This window comes from Hyla sarda, chromosome 11 (assembly GCF_029499605.1).
Source record: "Hyla sarda isolate aHylSar1 chromosome 11, aHylSar1.hap1, whole genome shotgun sequence".
Classification (NCBI taxonomy): Eukaryota; Metazoa; Chordata; class Amphibia; order Anura; family Hylidae; genus Hyla; species Hyla sarda.
In genome coordinates this window covers 96466845-96488087 of record NC_079199.1, presented here as the reverse complement: position 1 = coordinate 96488087, position 21243 = coordinate 96466845, and the positions used below count along the sequence as shown (strand labels likewise).

The window sequence follows — 21243 nt, the reverse complement described above, 5'->3', positions numbered from 1 at the left end:
CAATGCTTCCTGCGGACTGCCGCAGGAGAGGTCCCAGAGGTCGGACCCCCCACAATCTATAAGGATAGGGGATAAGTTCTATTCCACTACAGTACTCCTTTAAAATTACCATAGGATTATAGGTCAGTTCATCTCAAAGAATAAAAAAAAAAAAAGCTAAAACATTTTTTTTCTATAAAATGCCCCTAAAAGAAAAAAAAAAATTTAATTTTTTATTTATTTATCTTTCAGCTTATACCTAAAAATTACAACCTAGGGCTGGGCGGTATACCGGTTCATACCGAAATTTTTGTGCTGCACGATATGAATTTTAACCCATACCGCAATACCGGTTTGGCCCCTCCCCCTCGAGAATGAATGAATGAATGAATCAGCCCAGCGCTGCGCTGTCCCCACATCGGAGAACTAATCCTATGTGACCTGCGAGTGCTGTTCTGCACCCCTACCCCAATTATTAGCACAGAGCTGTCCCCATCAGGGTACTATACACACATACTCACACATCACCCGCATGCGCTGCCCTCCTCGTCCTGTTTGTTGCGGCCGCCGGCGCTGACACTCTATACCAGTGGTCTCCAACCTGCGGACCTCCAGATGTTGCAAAACTACAACTCCCAGCATGCCCGGACAGCCAACGGCTGTCCGGGCATGCTGGGAGTTGTAGTTTTGCAGCATCTGGAGGTCGGCAGGTTGGAGACCACTGCTCTATACTGTGCGGTATCCCTATGCCTATGTATAAACAAAAACTTTAACTTACCTCCCGCTAGTCCGGTACCGGCCTCACTTGTTTCCTGGGGATGGAAACGTCGGACAGCCGTCAGCCTATCACCAGCCGCAGCAATGTTCCGCCTCAGCCGGTGATAGGCTGACAGCTCTCAGACGTTCCCGTCCCCAGCGTAAGGCCGACGTAGGTGCGTTAAAGTTTATTTTGTTAACCTTTTGCAGCCCAGGCATAGCGATACCGCACAGTATAGTGTGTCAGCGCCGGCGGCCGCAACAGACGGAACAAGGAGGGCAGTGCATGCGGATCATATGCGAGTATTTACCCCGATGGGGATGAGGGCTGAATTAATATTGGGGGGGGGGTTGCTCTAGATAATACCGTTCTATACCATGGAACTGCCAAAAGTTTAAAGAAAAATACCGTGATACACACATTTGGTCATACCGCCCAGCCCTAATACAACCCAAACATGGAATGATCAGAGTATAAAGCCATGAAACTTTCCTTTTTTTCACTGAAGGAGAACAATATAATCATGCGACACAATAAAAGTATAAAACAATACAATATAAGTATAAACAATCCAAGTATGAATGGACCTGTAGAAAGGGCACACTGAAATGTGGATGTCCTAGGGTCATGCTAATAATGGTAGATGAGGGCTAAATGGTAATGGTAATTTATGGGCTAAAAAGGCATAAAAACTACATTTTGGCTTTAGTTGAACAGAAATGTATAGACTACATATAGTAAAAGTGTGGAGCACTGACATCAGTGTCGCTTGTTCTCCCGATACAGTGAGCAGACTGCAACATCAGCGTTGTTTAGCTACAGCCTATAGTTGCTGGGGAATTAACTTGGGGGTGTGATTTGGGCAACTACCGCTGCCCTTCCTGAGCCACGCAGCAGCGGTTGCTTTTAAAGTAAAGTATGGACCAACAAAACTTTTCAAGGACTAAAGGGTTTATTTACAGAATTTACAGAATTTTTGATAGTGGAATTCCGTCTCAAATTAAAGCCCATAGACTTCTATGGGATTCCGCACTCCCATTCTCACTTCTGAATTTCCGCAAGCGGAAATTCAGAAGTGTGAATGGGAGTGCGGAATCCCATTGAAATCTATGGGCTTTGATTTGAGGTTGAATTCCGCAAGCGGAAATTCTGCAGTGCGAATAGACCCCAAGTCTAAGGCTAGGTTCAGACTATGGAATTTCCGACAGAAATTCCGCTTGCTAAAATGTCTAGTTTAGTGAATGGTTTTCCGTTCACAAATTCACACTTCGGAATTTGTGAAGCGGAAAATCAGCTTAGTAAATCCGCGTAGAAATTTCCGCCTGAAGAAAGGCGGTGCTCTTTCTTCAGGCGGAATTCCTCGCGGAACACATTGCAGTCTATGGGAGACTGCAGTGTCCGCGCTGTCCTAGCGCCGACTTATTCAGTCGGCGCAAGCGGAACTCAGAATCTCCGGGCGGAAATTTTCTGACCGGAGATTCCGTAGTCTGAACCTAGCCTAAAAAGCAGGACCAAGCACATGCTTTATCATGCAACTATAAGGCTAGGTTCAGACTACGGAATTTCCGCCTGCAATTCCGCTTTGAAATTGCAGGCGGAAATTCCGCTTGCTAAAATGTATTGTATAGTGAATGGGTTTCCGTTCATAAATTCACACTTCGGAATTTGTGAAGCGGAATTTGTGAACGGAAAATCCGCTTGGAAATTTCCGCCTGAAGAATGGTGTTGCTCTTTCTTCAGGTGGAAATACTCGCAGAACACATTGCAGTCTATTGGAGACTGCAGTGTGCGCGCGGTCCTAGCACCGACTGATTCAGTCAGCGTTGGCCGCACTCGGAATCTCCGGGCGGAAATTTTCTGCCCGGAGATTCCGTAGTCTGAACCTAGCCTAAATGAGCTCTTCCACTTGTTATGCAGACTGAATGCACTGAATGGTGGAGATCCGGGTTCATACCAATATCGGTAAGGCCGCATTCACACCACGTTTTTGCAATACAGTTCCCGTATCAGGTTTTTGATGAAAACCAGATTCCTCAAAACCGGACTAAACTGTATATCAAAACGTGTATATAAATTTTAACCCATATACGGTTAAAAACTGTATATGGTTTGAAAAATGATGTCCGGTTGCATCAGTTTTTTAAAGAAAAAAAAAAAGGTATAAGTTTTAAAATTTACACTCCATTATTAATAAAGTTTCACTTGTTTGATTGAAATTCCAAGAAAAAAAAAAACTGTGCATAGTCAAAAACCATATGGTGAAAACCGGATGGAACCGTACGCACATACAGTTCCTTTACTGTTTCAATTGACTCCCATGTTTAAAAAAAATAAATAAATAAAAAAAAAAAACCTATACGGTTTACAGGGGTTCTCCACTGCCCTGTCTTCCGAAGCTCCGCTCGCAGCGTCCGGAAGTTTATTACTCCGGACGCTGTGTGCGGGCTTCCGTGTTCGAGGCCGCCCCCTTGTGAGGTCACGCCCGCTGCCCCCTCAACGAAAGTCTATGGGAAGGGGGCACGACCGCTGTCGCGCCCCCTTCCCATAGACTTTCATTGAGGGGGCGGGCGTGACGTCACAAGGGGGCGGCCTCGAACACGGAAGCCCGCACACAGCGTCCGGAGTAATAAACTTCCAGACACTGCGAGCGGAGTTCCAGAAGACAGGGCAGTGGAGAACCCCTTTAATACATTTTTTTTCACCTGGACCAAAAACCGTGGTAGGCTACGGTTTTGGGTACGGGGAAAAAAAATAAAATAAATAAATAAAATAAAAAGCAAGACAAAACCGTACAGGATGCAAAACGGACAAACTGATCCATCTTTTGGCATCCGGTTTTCAATGGAGAGTCAATGCATACGGTTTTCAATACGGTTTCGTACGGTTTTTCACATTGAAACGTATACGGGAACTGTATTGCAAAAACGTGGTGTGAACCCAGCCTAAGCGAGGCAGTGCAGAGTTTATGGGCTAAAAAAGGTACAAAAACTATTTGAACGTTCCACATGCTGTATTAAGCCGCCTTGCTTCAGTTAAACACAAACTATTTCGTTTTATACACAAGTAGGTTCATTCAGGCGTTTGGTCTAGACTTTTTCTGGCCAAAAATATTTTTGGCTGGAGAAACGGTTATCTGAGCCAACTACACTAATATGTACCCTGGCAAATCTTACTGTGGGCTTGGCATGCTTTGTACCCTACGGCTATTACGCAGCTTGATGCTACCCCCCCCCCCCTTACGTCCACAGGAAACTGGGGGACTAGTGCCTGGATTCTACCATGTATTATAAATAATGCTTCAGGAATGGTAGTTTTTCCAGTAAAATTCTGAAAAATAAGAATTATTGGGTGCATGATCTAAGACCTATTTCACTCTTTAAAAGGGGTACTCCGGTGGAAAAAACTTATTTTTTTTTATTTTTATAAACTGGTGCAAGAAAGTTAAACAGATTTGTAAATTACTTCTATTTAAAAAAAAAAAAAAAAAAATCATAATCCTTCCAGTACTTATTAGCTGCTGTATGCTACAGAGGAAGTTCTTTTCTTTTTGAATTTCTTTTTAATGTCTTGTCCACAGTGCTCTCTGCTGACACCTCTGTCAGTGTCAGGAACTGTCCAGATCAGCATAGGTTTGCAATGGGGATTTTCTCCTGCTCTGGACAGTTCCTGATACGGGCATCAGGTGTCAGCAGAGAGCACTGTAAACAAGACAAAAGAAATTCAAAAAGAAAATAATTACCTCTGTAGCATACAGCTGCTAAAAAGTACTGGAAGGGTAAAGATTTTTTTTTATTTTTTTTTTAATAGAAGTAATTTACAAATCTGTAACTTTCTGGCACAAGTTGATTTGAAAAAAATTAAATAAAAAAAAATGTTTTCCACCGGAGTACCCCTTTAAATGATAAGACTAAATTTGTGAACCCTTCTTTACATGCACACATATATAGCAATAAACTGGAGTACACATTGGGGGACATGTATCAAAGATTTTACCCCTGTTGTGTGTGTATTTTTTTGGGCAAAATTTTGCGCAAACCCTTTTTTTGCGCAATTTTTTTGTGCACGTTTTGGTAGAGCATGTTCTCCAGATGTGGCTGAATCAGGGTACCTTGGAGTGACATCTATAATACACATGGATTTATTAACTGCGTACTTTTTTTTTTTACACCAAAAATTTTGCCGCAAGAGCTGTTTTTTTGCGCAAATATAAGCCATCTTGGACTTAACGTAGCAAGATGCTCTAAATCATTGATTCTATTTTCCAAAGAGTGGATTTAGGAGATTACTATATTTACCCGCAATTTATGAAGCTCATTGCACTTGATTGATACATTTAGCGCTTCTGCACATAATTTAGAATTCGGGAAAAGGGGTAAAATGCTTCTACCATACACAAATAATGATACATGTCCCCCATTGAATGTGTCTGGTGTGTGTTACACAAGATAACTTGGCCCACGCCAGCTGTGAACTTTACTGCAATTTGAGAAAAGCAACTTTCTAGATCTGAGTTTCCACCGCACCAGAAATGGGTGGGAAAAGTTGTGACACCGAACATGCAACAACAGCTGCCGTTCCTATATAAATACTGTAATTATGTGTAAGATCTATAACTAGGTGGACCAAGGTTTTGTTTGAGGGTCAATCTACAAAAAGATTTGAAGTCTTATTAAAGGGGTACTTCGGTGGAAAACAGTAGTTTTTAGTAGCTGTATGCTACAACAGAAATTCTTTTCTTTTTGAGTTTCTTTTTTTGTCTGGTCCACAGTGCTCTCTGCTCTCTTTGTCTTGTCCACAGTGCCCTCTGTCCGTGTCAGGAACTGTCCAGAGCAGCATAGGTTTGCAATGGGGATGTTCTCCTGCTCTGGACAGTTCCTGACACGGACGGAGGTGTCAGCAGAGAGCACTGTGGACAAGACAAAAAGAAATTCAAAAAGAAAAGAATTTCCTCTGTAGCATACAGCTGCTAAAAAGTACTGGAAGGGTAAAGATTCTTTTAATAGAAGTCATTTACAAATCTGTTGGATTAAAAAAATAATAATAATATGTTTTCCACCTTAAAAAGGTACCAGTCATGAAGATCCAGACGCAGGATGTGTGTACACTGACCGGGCATAGTCGTAGCCCAAGACTTGGCCCAACAAATCACGATCAGGAGTTAAAAACGCCAGAAATCCCATATACGTTACTTTGGACTTCCGACATTTTGACTATCGATCCGGTCAGGCCGGGGCAAGTCTCAGGCTATGACAATGCCGGTCCAGTTTACACATATCCTGCTGCTATCTTGTCGCGACAGGAACCCTTTAAGGGTAAAGGACATGTTGCAATCTTCATTCCTCCACTCGTGTGGGTTTATGCTCCCTGTAGTACACGCTGTATGTGAGATCCGAGTGTTTAGGAGTCTACATTTTGCTGTGGGTTCTCTGCTTTCCCTCTACACAGCCAGGATTAGGGTACGTCACACGAGGAGATGCCCAGCATATATTTTACACTGCGGATCCACCGCTAAAGGACCGCTGTATGCCGCCTTTACAGGTGTCTGCTCGGAGCGGCAATACGCTGCTACAAGCAGACACACTGAAGCGATGTACTCGCACACATCGCGGCTGCTCCTCCTGCTCTATGAGCTAGGCCGAGAGCTGCCGCGATGTGTGAGTATACTGCGCATGCGCACAGCAAATCACACATTGCAGTGTGTCTGCTTGTAGCGGTGGATTGCCGCTCCAAGCAGGCACCTGTAAAGGCAGCATACAGCAGTCCTTCAGCGGCGGATGCGCAACGTAATACGCACTGGGGATCCGCTCGTGTGAACGTACCCTTAAACTTGGCGCTGACCGGGACAGAAGGAACAGGTGTCACAGTACTTCAAATAGATGACTTTATTCTGACCACGATACAACGAGTTTCGCTGCGCATGCTGTTTTGCAACAGCTGGAGGCACACTGGTTGGGAAACACTGATTTAGAGAGCTTCATTTTGTACTTAGGAAACAAATGGACAAAAAAAAAAAAAATTCAGCACAATGGTGTCCATAGCCTTAAAAGGGGTACTTCGCTGGAAAACTTTTATTTTATTTATTTTTTTAAATCAACTGGTGCCAGAAAGTTAAACAGATTTGTAAATTACTTCTATTTAAAAATCCTAATTCTTCCAGTACTTATAAGCTTCTGTTTGCTCCACAGGAAGTTCTTTTCTTTTTTGAATTTCTTTTCTGTCTGACCACAGTGCTCTCTGCCGACACCTCTGTCCATTTTAGGAACTGTCCAGAGTAGAAGAAAATCCCCATAGCGAACCTATACTGCTCTGGACAGTTCCTAAAATGGACAGAGGTGTCAGCAGAGAGCACCGTGGTCAGACAGAAAAAAATTTCAAAAAAAAGAAAAGAACTTCCTGTGGAGCATACAGAAGCTTATAAGTACTGGAAGAATTAAAGGGGTACTCCGGTGATTTATTTTTTTTTTTTTTAATCAACTGGTGCCAGAAAGTTAAACAGATTTGTAAATTACTTCTATTAAAAAATCTTAATCCTTCCTTTACTTATTGGCTGCCGAATACTACAGTGGAAGTTATTTTCTGTTTGAAACACAGAACTGTCTGCTGACATGACCACAGTGCTCTCTGCTGACATCTGTCCATTTTAAGAACTGCCAGCATAAAAGGAAATCCGCATAGCAAACATATGCTGTTCTGGACAGTTCCTAAAATGGACAGAGATGTCAGCAGAGAGCACTGTGGTCATGACGTCAGCAGACAGCTCTGTGTTTCAAAAAGAAAAGAATTTCCGCTGTAGTATTCAGCAGCTAATAAGTACAGGAAGGATTAAGATTTTTAAATAGAAGTAATTTACAAATATGTTTAACTTTCTGGCACCAGTTGATTTAAAAAATTTTTAAAAAATGTTTTCCACCGTACCACCCCTTTAAACTACCGTACTTTTGCTTACAAGTCACCCTACTGCAGAATATAAGAGAAAATACATAACACAGAGCGTTGTTATTGGTCCATATTCCATGCTAGAAATCATCCATACAAATTGCTTATTCATATTAAAATGCCACACCGACCAATCATAATCTTTGAAAAAATAATTTTATTTGACCTCAAACTGTAATTTAAAAACAGTTTTTAACAGTGATCAACCCCATAATAGTGAAAAACAACCAATCTTCATTTTTATATCAAGTATTAGAACTGACGGGGCAAAGCCCGTGAAGGCCAAAATGGGCCATAAATGTAAGGACTGGAGTTTTTCCATAGAAAAAGTTTTTTGGGGGGGGGGGGGGGGGTTAACACAGGCTTTTGTTCACAAATGAAAAATACTGAGAATTTTTAAACCAAAGCAAAAGTATTCATGGAGGTCATGTCACATGATCAAGACACAAAAAAATAAAAAAAATAGCATAAAAATTTTCTCATAACAAGTCTACATATAAATAGTACAATAATTTAAGACAGTTTTAACGTTTTATACTGTATTTCGGCAGTGGCAGAAAAAATAGAAAGCAATATGGTGGCGTCCGACAAGGAAAGCTGCGATCCGGATGTCAATCTTTATTTTTTTGCAAAGCTGAGACAGCAAGCTGTGCTAATAGTGACAGGACAGGGTTCAGTATAAATAACACCGTTATAGCTAAAAAACAGAATTTTATTGTAAGAAAGGCTTAAAAAAATAAATTATATTTCGCTGTAGCAAATAGGACACTGCTATGACCTTTTAAAAATAGGTTTTTCACATTTAAACTGTAAACTGGGGAGTTTATAGGATTTTCTGGCCGTGGGTGAAAAAAAAATAAAAAACAAACGAAAGCGAACAAACAAGCCTACGGTATTATTGATAGCGGTATCAACTATAAGTCAGGAAAGGCGAATTTTCAAAGGAGGATTCCAATGAAGGATTCATGAGAGATGGGTCGTAAATTGTGGGTCTAATGCAGTGGTCCTCAACCTGCGGACGTCCAGATGTTGCAAAACTACAACTCCCAGCATGCCCGGACAGCCAACGGCTGTCCGGGCATGCTGGGAGTTGTAGTTTTGCAACATCTGGAGGTCCGCAGGTTGAAGACCACTGGTCTAATGGCTGGTACCACAGTTGTGGGAGAACAGGTCTCAGAGGGCTAAAAACAAGCAGCTAGACCAGTGTTTCCCAGACCAGGGTGCCTCCAGCTGTGGCAAAACTACAACTCCCAGCATGCTCGGACAGCCAAAGGCTGTCCGAGCATACTGGGAGTTGTAGTTTTGCCACAGCTGGAGGCACCCTGGTGGGGAAACAGTGAGCTAGACGTACCCATACAACTTCGAGTCTGTTCTTCCCAACCATTAGTGACTGGTCTCTATACCGCAAAAGCAAAAAAAATAAAATAAAAATAAAAAAAAGTTCCTTTCTGCCGCCAGGTAATAATATGGCTGGCCTTGCCGAAACTTAAAGGGGTACTCCGGTGGATTTATTTATTTTTTTTTTAAATCAACTGGTGCCAGAAAGTTAAACATATTTGTAAATAATTTCTATTAAAAAAAATCTTAATCCTTTTAGTACTTTTTAGCAGCTGTATGCTACAGAGGAAATTCATTTATTTTTGGAACACAAAGAGCTCTCTGCTGACATCACGAGCACAGTGCTCTCTTGCTGACACCTCTGGCCATTTTAAGAACTGTCCAGAGTAGGAGAAAATCCCCATAGCAAACATAGGCTGCTCTGGACAGTTCCTAAAACGGACAGAGATGTCAGCAGAGAGCACTGTGCTTGTGATGTCAGCAGATAGCTCTGTGTTCCAAAAAGAAAAGAATTTCCCCTGTAGTTATTCAGCAGCTAAGTAGTACTGGAAGGATTAAGATTTTTTTTTCTATAGAAGTAATTTACAAATCTGTTTAACTTTCTGGGACCAGTTGATTAATAAAAAATAAAAATAAAAGTTTTCCACCGGAGTACCCCTTTAAGTTACTGAAATTGAATGCACTTTCTAGCAGGGTTTCCAAAAATTTCGGCAGGATCTGACAGGTCAAAGGAGTATGGTGGCCTCCCAACCTTCCCCCTGATGGCAGATGCAAGGGGACATGAGGATCAGCAGGTGGGTACTCAACTGACTAATTTTGCTTTCGGAGGGATCGTGAATGGTGGCGGCTTTTCTCCATATTCAGCACACACACACTAGGCTGAGCATGCAGGTGTATGGGGATGGAGGAAGATAGCCTTTGGCTAAGTGAGAGACTGACAATTAGTCTATCCACAGGATAGAGGATAAAAGTCAGATCGCAGGGGGTCCGACTGCTGGGACCCCCCAACCCAATGATCTCTAAAACAGGGTCTTGCTTGTTAGGAACAGAGCAGCGACTCATGTATGAGTGTTGCTGCTCTACTCAGACTAAAGGCAGTGAAGAATTGTACTTTGCTACTGTCATATGTAAAGACAACGGATGGAGCAGAGGCATATGCCCAGGCAACACTTTTCTCCTACCTTGTGGGTAGGAGGTAACTTATTTTAAAGGGGTACTCCACCCCTAGACATCTTAACCTTTGGATAGGGGATAAGATGTCAGATCTCCCCTGCGATCTCTCCTGCAGCACCCCTGTCATGTTGTGCACGGAGCGAGCTTCGCTCCGTGCCTGATGACTGGCGATGCCGCCACGCTCGCTCAATGCAAGTCTATGGGAGGGGGCGTGGCGGCATTCATCGGGCATCACAAGAGGGCAAGGCCGTGATGTCACGATCCTCCGGTCCCTGCATCGCCAGTCATCAGGCACGGAGTTAAGCTCACTCTGCGCACCAGATGACAGGGGTGCTGCAGGAGAGATCGCAGGGGCGATAGGGAATAAGATGTCTAGGGGCGGAGTACCCCTTTAACCCCGAATACTACTTTTAGGCCTCCTCACATTTTGCAGTCCCAGCTTATAGAAATTCACTAACTCGCACTCCCTCATGACATCTTTACTTTGCCCTTTTTCCAATTTTCCTGGATATAAGATTTAAGGGGGAGATTTATCAAAACCTGTGGAGAGGAAAAGTTGCTGAGTTGCCCATAGCAACCAATCAGATTGCTTCTTTCATTTTTGCAGAGGCCTTTTCAAAAATGAAAGTAGCGATCTGATTGGTTGCTATGGGCAACTCAGCAACTTTTCCTCAGTAAGGGGGAGATTTATCAAAATCTGTCCTGAGGAAAAGTTGCTGAGTTGCCCATAGCAACCAATCAGATTACTACTTTCATTTTTGAAAAGGCCTCTGCAAAAATGAAAGAAGTGATCTGATTGGTTGCTATGGGTAGAGATGAGCGAATTTACAGCAAATTCGATTCGTCACGAACTTCTCGGCTCGGCAGTTGATGACTTATCCTGCATAAATTAGTTCAGCTTTCAGGTGCTCCGGTGGGCTGGAAAAGGTGGATACAGTCCTAGGAAAGAGTCTCCTAGGACTGTATCCACCTTTTCCAGCCAACAGGAGCACCTGAAAGCTGAACTCGTTTATGCAGGATAAGCCATCAACTGCCGAGCCGAGAAGTTCGTGACGAATCGAATTTACTGTAAATTCGCTCATCTCTAGCTATGGGCAACTCTGCAACTTTTTCTCAGGACAGATTTTGATAAATCTCCCCCTTACTGAGTTGCCCATAGCAACCAATCAGATCGCTACTTTCATTTTTGAAAAGGCCTCCGCAAAAATGAAAGTAGCGATCTGATTGGTTGCTATGGGCAACTCAGCAACTTTTCCTCTCCACAGGTTTTGATAAATCTCCCCCTTACTATCAACATAGAAGGTTAAGCTATACCTAAAAAAAACAAAAAAAACAAAAAAAACAAACAAATAGGGAGCTCATTAGTCGTGACTGTATAGAGCAGTGGTCTCCAACCTGCGGACCTCCAGATGTTGCAAAACTACAACTCCCAGCATGCCCGGACAGCCAACGGCTGTCCGGGCATGCTGGGAGTTGTAGTTTTGCAACATCTGGAGGTCCGCAGGTTGGAGACCACTGGTATAAAAGATAAAAATAAAATTTAAGCAGGCTGAGCAAAGCATACATGTAAGTGACAGATATTGAGCAGGGAATGGATGCAGAATGCCATCACTGGAACACTGACTGGCCTAAACTCTCCGCTTAGCTGTAAACAACGTCCTAGAAAATGTGCACAAATAAAGACACAGACGATGGAAATGGAGGATGACTCGTGTAAAATGAACATAAAAATAACATAAACATTAAAAAAAAAAAAAAAAAAAGCCTGAATATGGCACATAAACCGCACTACGGTGATCATTCCAGATGCACTTCACGTATCCTGTAAGCAGGAGAAGCTCCACGTAAGAACAGTCTGAGGCTTCTCTGAGATATAGAAGAATCCTGATTATTATTTTTTTGTGTTAAGTCTGGCCTCAAGGATACCGCATGATGAAATGGAAATGATTGAAACATGAAGACTTTGTGGACAGAATTCCAGATGGCAGTGAGAGTCAGTCCCAGATCATGGAAGTTCACAGCATTTGTGTATATGTAGGGAATAAAGTATTGTTGGGGGGAGAGAAAAGTTAACACCTATTGAGAAAAAAAAATAAAATAAAAAATAAACGTTGATTTTAGGTATTCCTCACAGCGTCAGTCCAAACTAAAAGGTGCTCCATTTTCTCTCCCCGTCCTGTTTTATCTGCTTCATTAATTTCTCCTTTCTACATGCAAGGAAGGACAGCGTTCTCTTTCCATCCATTGGGCTTAGTCGAACATCTTTGCTTGTTGATCTGTCCTTAAAATAGTCTGCAACACAGTTTGAAGTTATAAACCCGTGACATTGTACAAAAAAAAAAATAAATAAATAAAAAAAGATTTCACAAACTGCGTGCGCCGAAATTAGAGGTACTGAGATTTGGCTGCTTAGATTTTTAGCCATTTGGATGTGTGCATCCGAATGAGAAAGAGAAATGAAATGGTAATTTTCATAGAAGAGATCCACATTATTTGGATGCAAAAAATAAAAAAATTCTATAAAAAAACAATAAATATATTATAATTATATATATATATATATATATATATATATATATATATATATATATATATATATATATATATATATATATATATATATATATATATATTATAATTATATATATATATATATATATATATATATATATATATATATATATATATATATATATATATATAAATATAAATAATATATATATATATATATATATAAATATAAATAATATATATATATAAATAAATAATATATATATAAATAAATATAAATAAATAATATATATATAAAATATATATATATAAATAATATATATAAATTAATAATATATATAAATAAATAATATAAATAAATAATATATATAATATATATATATATATATAAATAATATATATAAATAAATAAATAATATATATAAATATATATTATAATCTATAAATATTATATATATCTATATATATCTATTTTTTATTTTTTTTTAAATCTCTAAAATAGTTTAAGAGACAGAAAATAACAAACAAATAGACATACCGTCCATACCATTATGTTGTTCATAGCTGCGCTTGCCGAGTATGGTTGGAGATCCATTGTTGATGACGGGGGAAGATTTAGATGGAGTCAGGGAGTTGTTGATGCTTGTGGAAATATTTTTGATGGAGTCTGGCTTAGGAGTGCAAGGATGCGCCTCTAAAAAAATGACAGGATTTAGATCAATTATTTTATAATAAAAGGAAAAAAAATAAATAAATACACATGTTAATTATCCAGAATGAAAGAAAGTACCTATGTATCTCAATACTTGTTCTAGAGGTTTTCGGACAATCTGTTTTAACATCAGTGGAGTTTTAGAAGCTTCTGGAAGCCTTGTTGTACCTGAAAGGTGTTCAATAAATAATACAAATCATAAGACACAAAAAGAGGAAGCTTATATGCTTTAACTTATATGTAAACCTATCCCAAATTTCATAACAGGTTTGTTTTATTTTCGTGCAGAAAAACGCATCCACTTTAACAATTACTTATCAAAAAGAATACAGGAAGCCACTTTTTCTTTTTTTTTTATAATCTAGCTGCAGTGATTTAAAGAGTACCTGCCAAACTAAACTTTTAATATATTGTTCCTTACGTAATTATAAAGACACTTTGCTATTTACTTGCTGTTAAAATTCTCAACCTTTTTATGATTTTAAAGGGGTACTCCGGGGGAAAACTTTTTTAAATCAACTGGTGCCAGAAAGTTATACAGATTTGCAATTTTTTTCTATTAAAAAATCTTAATCCTTCCAGTACTAATCAGCTGCTGTTTACTACAGTTTTTTTTTCTTATCAGTGCTCTCTGCTGATATCTCTGTCCATGTCAGGAACTGTCCAGAGCAGGAGCAAATCCCCATAGCAAACCTCTCCTGCTCTGGACAGTTCCTGACATGGACAGAGATGTCAGCAGAGAGCACTGTGGACAAGACAAAATAGAAATTCAAAAAGATAATAGCTTTCTCTGTAGTAAACAGCAGCTGATAAGTACTGAAAGGATTAAGATTTTTTAAAAGGTAAGATTTTTTGATAAGTAATTTACAAATCTGTTTAACTTTCTGACACCAGTAGATTTAAAATAAGGAGATTTTTTAACACTTACCGTAAAATCTCTCGAAGGATCCATTGGGGGACACAGACAGAGGGTGTATGCTGCTGTCTCTAGGAGGCATGACACTATGGCAACAAAAGTCGGCTCCTCCCAGCAGGATACACCCGCCTCCAGGCCCTGAGGTAATCAGTTTTAGTACCAGAGCAATAGGAGAGAACCGACAGGTCAAGGAAAAAACACGAACTGTCCGAGAACCAGAAGAAAAGATATAACTGAACACACCCTCGGACATAGAACCAAAGAGAAACCCAAAAGGGCGGGAGCTGTGTCCCCCAATGGATCCTTCGAGAAAGATTTTACGGTAAGTGTTAAAAAATCTCCTTTTCTCTATCGGCTCCATTGGGGAACACAGACCGTGGGATGTATCAAAGCCGTCCCTTGGGTGGGCAGATAGTCAGGAAGATGGCTGTTCCACTGCTGCCTGCATCACTTTACGGCCCAGACTAGCATCAGCCGAAGCGAAGGTATGAACCCAGTAGAACCTTGAGAAAGTGTGCAAAGACGACCAAGTAGCCGCCTTGCAATCTGCAAGGCCGAGGCCTTGTCTGGAGAGCCCAGGATGCCCCAACAGAAACAGGTAGAACGAGCCACAACCCTGAAGGGAGGAGTGTTCCCCCTACAGCGATAGGCTTCCGAAATGTCAGACCGGATCCACAGAGAAGTGGTGGCCTTGGAAGCAGGTTGTCCCTTACGACGACCTTCTGTAAGGACGAAAAAGGTATCGCACTGACGAGACAAAGAAGAGATAGAGAGGTAATACCTAACAGCCCGAACCACATCCAGTTTGTGGAGTAAATGCTCCCTAGAATGAGAAGGAGCGGGACAAAAGGACGGAAGAACAATGTCCTCATTGAGATGAAAGGCCGAAACAACCTTAGGCAAAAGGGAAGGATCTGGCCGGAAGACAACCTTGTCCTAGTGAAGCACCAGAAACTGAGAACGGCAGGAGAGAGCTGCCAACTCAGACACTCTCCAAATGGAGGTGATAACAAGAAAACGCCACTTTCCAAGAAAGGAGGCGCAGGGACACCTCCCCCAAGGAGTTCAAAAGGTTCACCTTGGAGTACCCCCAGAACCAGAATCAAGTCCCAAGGGGGAGAAGGTGACCGATAAGGAGAGACAGCACGCGCCACTCCTTGAAGGAAGGTCCGGACATGAGAATTCGAAGCTAGAGGACGCTGGAAAAGAATAGAAAGGGTCGAAACCTGACCCTTAAGTCCCTGAAAACACCTCCCCAGCCTGACAGACAGGCAGGGATGGACAGGAAGGGACACCCACGAAAAAAAAATTAGGGGGAAAACAAAGCCACCAAAGGGACCAACAAGACTGACGAGAGAGAACGATCTTGAGGCCGAGAGACAATGGAGACCTGTCATACCGGAAGAAAATCACCAGTTGAAGAGGTCGGTGATGAAACTGGGCGAATGGCACGGCCTCCACCAATCGACCCAGGACATCCATGCAAAAATGAATGGAAACTGGAGCAGGGAGCCGAAGGCATCAGACTCTTGAAAGAGTCGGCGGAGTCTAAAGCGGGCAGAGGCCGCATCGAACTGGAGCCCCAGGAGAGCGGTTGGGCTTGTCCCAAATGACCATCCAACGGAAGTGAGACAAGGTCTGGAGGTTGAGACTAAGACTCTCCAGGATCTGGGTCCTGCTGGAGCTCAGATCAGGAGGTAGTCCAAATAAGGAATCACGGAAACAACTGTTGTCCGTAAAAAGAGGCTATCACAGGCGCCAAGACTTTGGTAAAGGTCCGCGGAGAAGTGGCCAGACCGAAATGGATAGCCACAATAGAAAATGACTGTCCGGAACTGCAGAGCAGAGGTACCGCTGATGACCGGGAAACAATGAGATGTGGAGGCAGGCATCCTGATGTCCACTGAGGAACAAAAACTCTCCTTGAACCATGGACGCCAGCACCAAACGGAGAGACTCCATTCGGAATGGGAACGCAAGATGCTGGCTGAGATACTCAAGAACCAAGACTGAACAGAAACGCCTTTCTTGGAGACCACAGAGAGGTTGGAATAAACCTCCAAAACATTCCCCTGAAGCTGCATGTCCAGGCATCCCGGCAGGTAAGAGGCGACCAACCACCCGAGGGAGGTCGATGGGTGGGGACCCTTCAGGCCGAGGAAGGCCTACGGGTGCCTGATGGGGCCGCCAAACGGCCGGAACTGATAGCCGACCTCCGGGAGGAATGGGATCGGAAAGGGGAGCCCTCTTTCCATGAAGGCGCCTGGCTGGACCCTTTGTTGGTACCAAAGGTCCGCAGAACCGGAAGGAGGACTTCCGACGGAAGCGGTTCTGTGAGTCTTACCAGAGTTAATAAAGAACTCTTTTTCCACCCGTTGCCTCACTTCTTGAAGGTGGCATCCACAATCCAGGCTTAAAGCCACATGCAGGGACGGTGGCTACCAGGTAGCTTGTGGTAAAGGCAGCACAGTGGCTGCACATGGAAGCAGAACACAGAAAAAATCTCCAGCTGCGGAGCATCGGAGAGCTAGATGAAATAAATCCTCCGGAGGGATCTTTAAGACTACCCTGGCGGAGTTGGAAGACCATACTAAAAGGGCCGTTAACACCTAGGCAGAAGCAAAAGCAGGAAGAACCTGCTGCCTCAAGGGCAGAGATTGCCAAAGTATCCACCTTCATGTCCGCTGGATCCTTGAAGGCCGCCGCATCAGCCAAAGGCCGGGTAGGCGCCTTAGAGAGGCGGGAGACTGGTGGATCCACAGTTGGAGAGGAGGTCCATCGAGCACTGTGGTCCTTGGCGAAGGAATACCGCGCTTGAACCTTCTTCGTTTCCTGAAACTTCTTGTCAGGATGACTTCAGGCGGATACCAGCAGGGCGTAAAATTCAGCGTGAGAGCTGAAAGTCTTGAGTGCCGGTGGGGCACAAAGAAAGGAGACTTCTGGAGCCACGTCCAAAGTTCCTGGGTCATTTAGATGGAAGGTGTCTCCTATTGCCACAACCACTGAGTACACCACATCAGACACATCCGTGCAGTCCTCTGAGTCGGAGGCCCCATTGGACCCATGAGAAATGTGGGCAGAAAAACTGAGGGTCTCCAGCTGTTGCAAATCTGCACCTAAGAAGAAAGGGAAATATACTCACCTCAGTCAGAAGAACTTACCTCATGAAGTCTTCCTATGAAGTCTTCAGCCAGCTTTTATCACCTGCATCATGCCGGGCTACCATGTGCGAGCGAGGCGAGCAAGGAGATAGGGTGACCCGGACCCATGAGGTACAACCCCAGGCGCTGACCGTTGGCGAGAGGGGGTGAACAGCGCATATACGCAATGTCTGTGCCCCCTTACTCGCAATGGGGAAACAGTGAGCCGCAGTTCCTGAATCCCCACCTGAAAACATGAAAGAAAATGGAATAAAAAAACCAACACATTCCCTAACTAGGAAAATAATAAAACATAAGACCTGGTCTGGAGAAATCCAGACAATGTCCGCCTCCTTCAGACACTAAGCTTAAACTGATTACCTCAGGGCCTGGAGGCGGGTGTATCCTGCTGGGAGGAGCAGACTTCTTTGTTGCCATAGTGTCATACCTCCTAGAGACAGCAGCATACACCCACGGTCTGTGTCCCCCAATGGAGCCGATCGGTGGAAAACAATTCTTCTCCGAGTACCCCTTTAATGGGAATGATAATAACGACCATTTAAAATAACATTTTATGGCAGCCGTTCAAGAAACAACTTCTGCTGTGTTGCCTTTTTGCAGAGATGTTTTATAAAATGTTGAAAATGGACCAAACAAACTTGGGTATCAGGTCAGGGAACTTCTTAGTGATCGATAACATTGGTCTCCAAATGTGGTCATCAGCGGTGGAGAGTCTAAGGTTTGTTCTGATGCTAATCCCACTGAACCATCAATTCTTAAAGAGAATCTGATCTGATTTTATTATACAATAAAAAAAAAATTCTCAATTTTTTTGTACATTATGAGGGCAGCCATCTTGACTGAGCTTCTGTTCTGCTGTGAACATTAATCAGACATGTGCTTTACAGTAGCTACAAGAACAATAGACCGGAGGCAACCATATCAACTATTGAAGTTATTGTGTAGGGAAAGGGTGAGCTCTGAGCATCACCTATTGTGAATGGCCTGACCAGGTCTTATCTGTATACTGGTGTCACATTTCATTGTAATACTGCCTGTGGCGATGACTGCTGAAAAGTTCTTTACAGAGCAAGAATTTTCTGAAGACATTTCAATTACACCAGAAAAAAAGCATTTTTACATTTTATATTAAAGGGGTACTCCGCTGCTCAGCGTTTGAAATAAACTGTTCCAAACACTGGAGCCGCTGCCGGGAGCTCGTGACGTCATAGCCCCATCCCTCATGACGTCACTCCCTGCCCCCTCAATGCAAGTCTATGGGAGGGGGCGTGACATCATGAGGGGACGGGGATATGACGTCATCAGGGTGAAGGGCTATGACGTCACGAGCTCCCGGCACAGGCTCCAGTGTTCGGAACAGTTTGTTTCAAACTCTGAGCAGCGGATTACCCCTTTAAGGTAGAGGGCACCACAAATGGGCGTATTAAGGCAGCAAGCCGTGCCTGCTTTTACTAAGACCTTAACTGATAAGCCACATTTCTCCAAAAGTCTATTTATTGAAATAAAATAAATAAATAAAAATACATATTTGGTACTGTCACAATTACTTGGCCTTAAGTTTTATAAAAAAATTTAATAAACTGTATGTACCCCAACACCGTACAATAATGGCACGATAAAAAAAATAAAAGCTTGGACTTTTAGGTGCTAATAGTACACAAACATGTTAAACAAAACCATATACTGTGTGCAAATACCACAGGTAACCTAAATACCTACACTCTGCTTTGATAGCAGCACTGTTGATGGGCATGTAAGGATGTCTTGCAGCATAACGTGGACGGAAAATGTCCCAACATAATCGCCTAGCAATCCTCGTCAACTTTGTAGTGTGAAGGTAAAATGCTTGACGCGTTTTCATGGCAAATTTTGGGCTCCCACCGGCTCTCATGGGTAGGCCATGTGGACTCTTCCATGTAAAGAAAAGAAACAATTGTATAAATTGAGAAAGAGATGTTTAATTAAAAAGAAAAAACAAAAAGAAAAAACACTAAACAGAAGAAAAAAAAAAAAACTCCCTTCGGCTCTGCTTAACCTGACTGAGATACAAAGTCTATGTGGACCTACGGTTAGTTCAGATCAACTAATCCTTATTTCTAGTTAAACGATTTTGCATGTACGTTGCTAGTGTAATTAATAATAATATATATCACTGTGCTTTTATCACTAAAATCCTTGCACTAATTTAGAAAGATCGATTTTCATATAAAAAATTTTTTTTATTGTTATAAACCATGTCTTAGGAATACTACAGGCAGACTCCAATAATTTTCATCTTTGTGTAACATGTACAGCATGAAACAGAGGAAAGTGTTACATAGTGCAGTGATTGGCAGACTGCCAGGCTGCTCCCTCAGAGTAGCAGATGAGTCATCCACAGTGAGGGAGAGAGACGGACACACCCCCTCCCCAAGGCAAGAAGTCAAATCAAGTGAGCAATATATTAATGCTATATTACGGATATATAGGTCCAAGACACAAAAATACATACACGATCAGGATAAGGCACAGAGTAACTTTTTTTTGGCAGTATGGCAGGTACGCTTTAAAGGGTACCTTTCATAAAAAAAAAACTTTTCATATATTATAGATTAATGTATGCAGAATAACTTTCCAATAGAATGTTATTAAAAAAATATGCTTCTTTCTATTTAATTTTCCGCTTTGAAAAAATGACCACTAAGGGTCTCCCTACCAGTCCTGGCCGCAAGCCCTTTTTATAGATTTCAGAATCATGCTGAAGTTCTAAATCTCAGACTGCAGCCGGGACACAGACAAGCCCAGCTGGCAGTTCTGAATCTTCTCCTCTCTGTTTACAACTGCATGTGCAGAGAGAAGAAAGATCGGAGCTCAGATAGTAAAATGAATGAGGGCATGCAGTAAGGCAGAGTAAGGAGTATGCCCTGCTGTACTATGAGCACAGTGCTGGCTCCTGCCTGTCTGATTGACTGGCAGGGAGCAGTGCTCAGCTTGTCTGTGTCCCGGCTGCAGTCTGAGATTTATGACTCCACCATGAGTCTGAAATCAATAATAAAAAAAAAAAAAAAAAAGGGGGGCTTGTAGGGATGACCCCAAGTGGTTAATTTTTCAAAGTGGACAATTAAATAGAAAGAAGCATATTTTTATTAACATGCAATTGGAAAGTTATTCTGCATACATTAATCTATAATATATCAAAAGTTTTTTTGATGAAAGGTACCCTTTAAGGATTTTATTGTAGCATGAAGAACAGTCTATTTCTTCCCATGGGACACATTTACAGGAGCAAAGAATGGTGGCTCAGTGGTTCCCACTGTTGCCTTGCTCGGGGCCCTGGACTCCAATCTGACCACAGACATCTGCATGGAGAACATATATGTTTTTAAGAATCTCTGTGGGTTTGCTATGGTATTCCTCTGTTTAGGAAAGGTGTATAATCTGCAAGGGGTGGCCATTTTGAACACACATATACATTTCTGCAGATGTCAAAATGTATAGCCCACCTTCCTCTCTAAAGCATGGATAGGGAAGAATAAAATACAGGAATCTAAAAAATAGGTCTGATAAGGATTATCTTGTCCCATATTGAGGTAACCTTACATCTCATCTAGACAACACACGTTGCCTAGAACCAAAGATACAATGAAAACAAAAAAATTTAAAGAAATTCAAACAAAAATGTTTAAAATTGTCGCTGCCCCCTATAACTTTACCTTTCCTGTATACTGGGCTATTCTAAGGGTCATTTCTTGCGTCATGATCTGTAGTTTTCATCGGTACC

General features: G+C 42.1%; 1 protein-coding gene across 7 annotated transcripts in view; it reads right to left on the bottom strand.

The window, feature by feature from the left end:
- MTA1 (metastasis associated 1) overlaps nt 1-21243 on the bottom strand; it is a 156626-nt gene that overhangs the window by 45606 nt on the left and 89777 nt on the right. For 4 of the 7 annotated variants that reach the window (XM_056545502.1, XM_056545497.1, XM_056545501.1 and 1 more), the window contains exons 14-16: nt 19203-19392; nt 13485-13574; nt 13233-13388 (exon numbers count right to left, since the gene is read on the bottom strand). In XM_056545502.1, coding sequence (XP_056401477.1) covers nt 13233-13388; nt 13485-13574; nt 19203-19392 — 436 coding nt within the window. Of the gene's footprint in view, nt 1-11790; nt 12476-13232; nt 13389-13484; nt 13575-19202; nt 19393-21243 lie in introns of those variants that run through there. The other 3 variants (XM_056545498.1, XM_056545503.1, XM_056545504.1) reach the window with 2 other exon arrangements.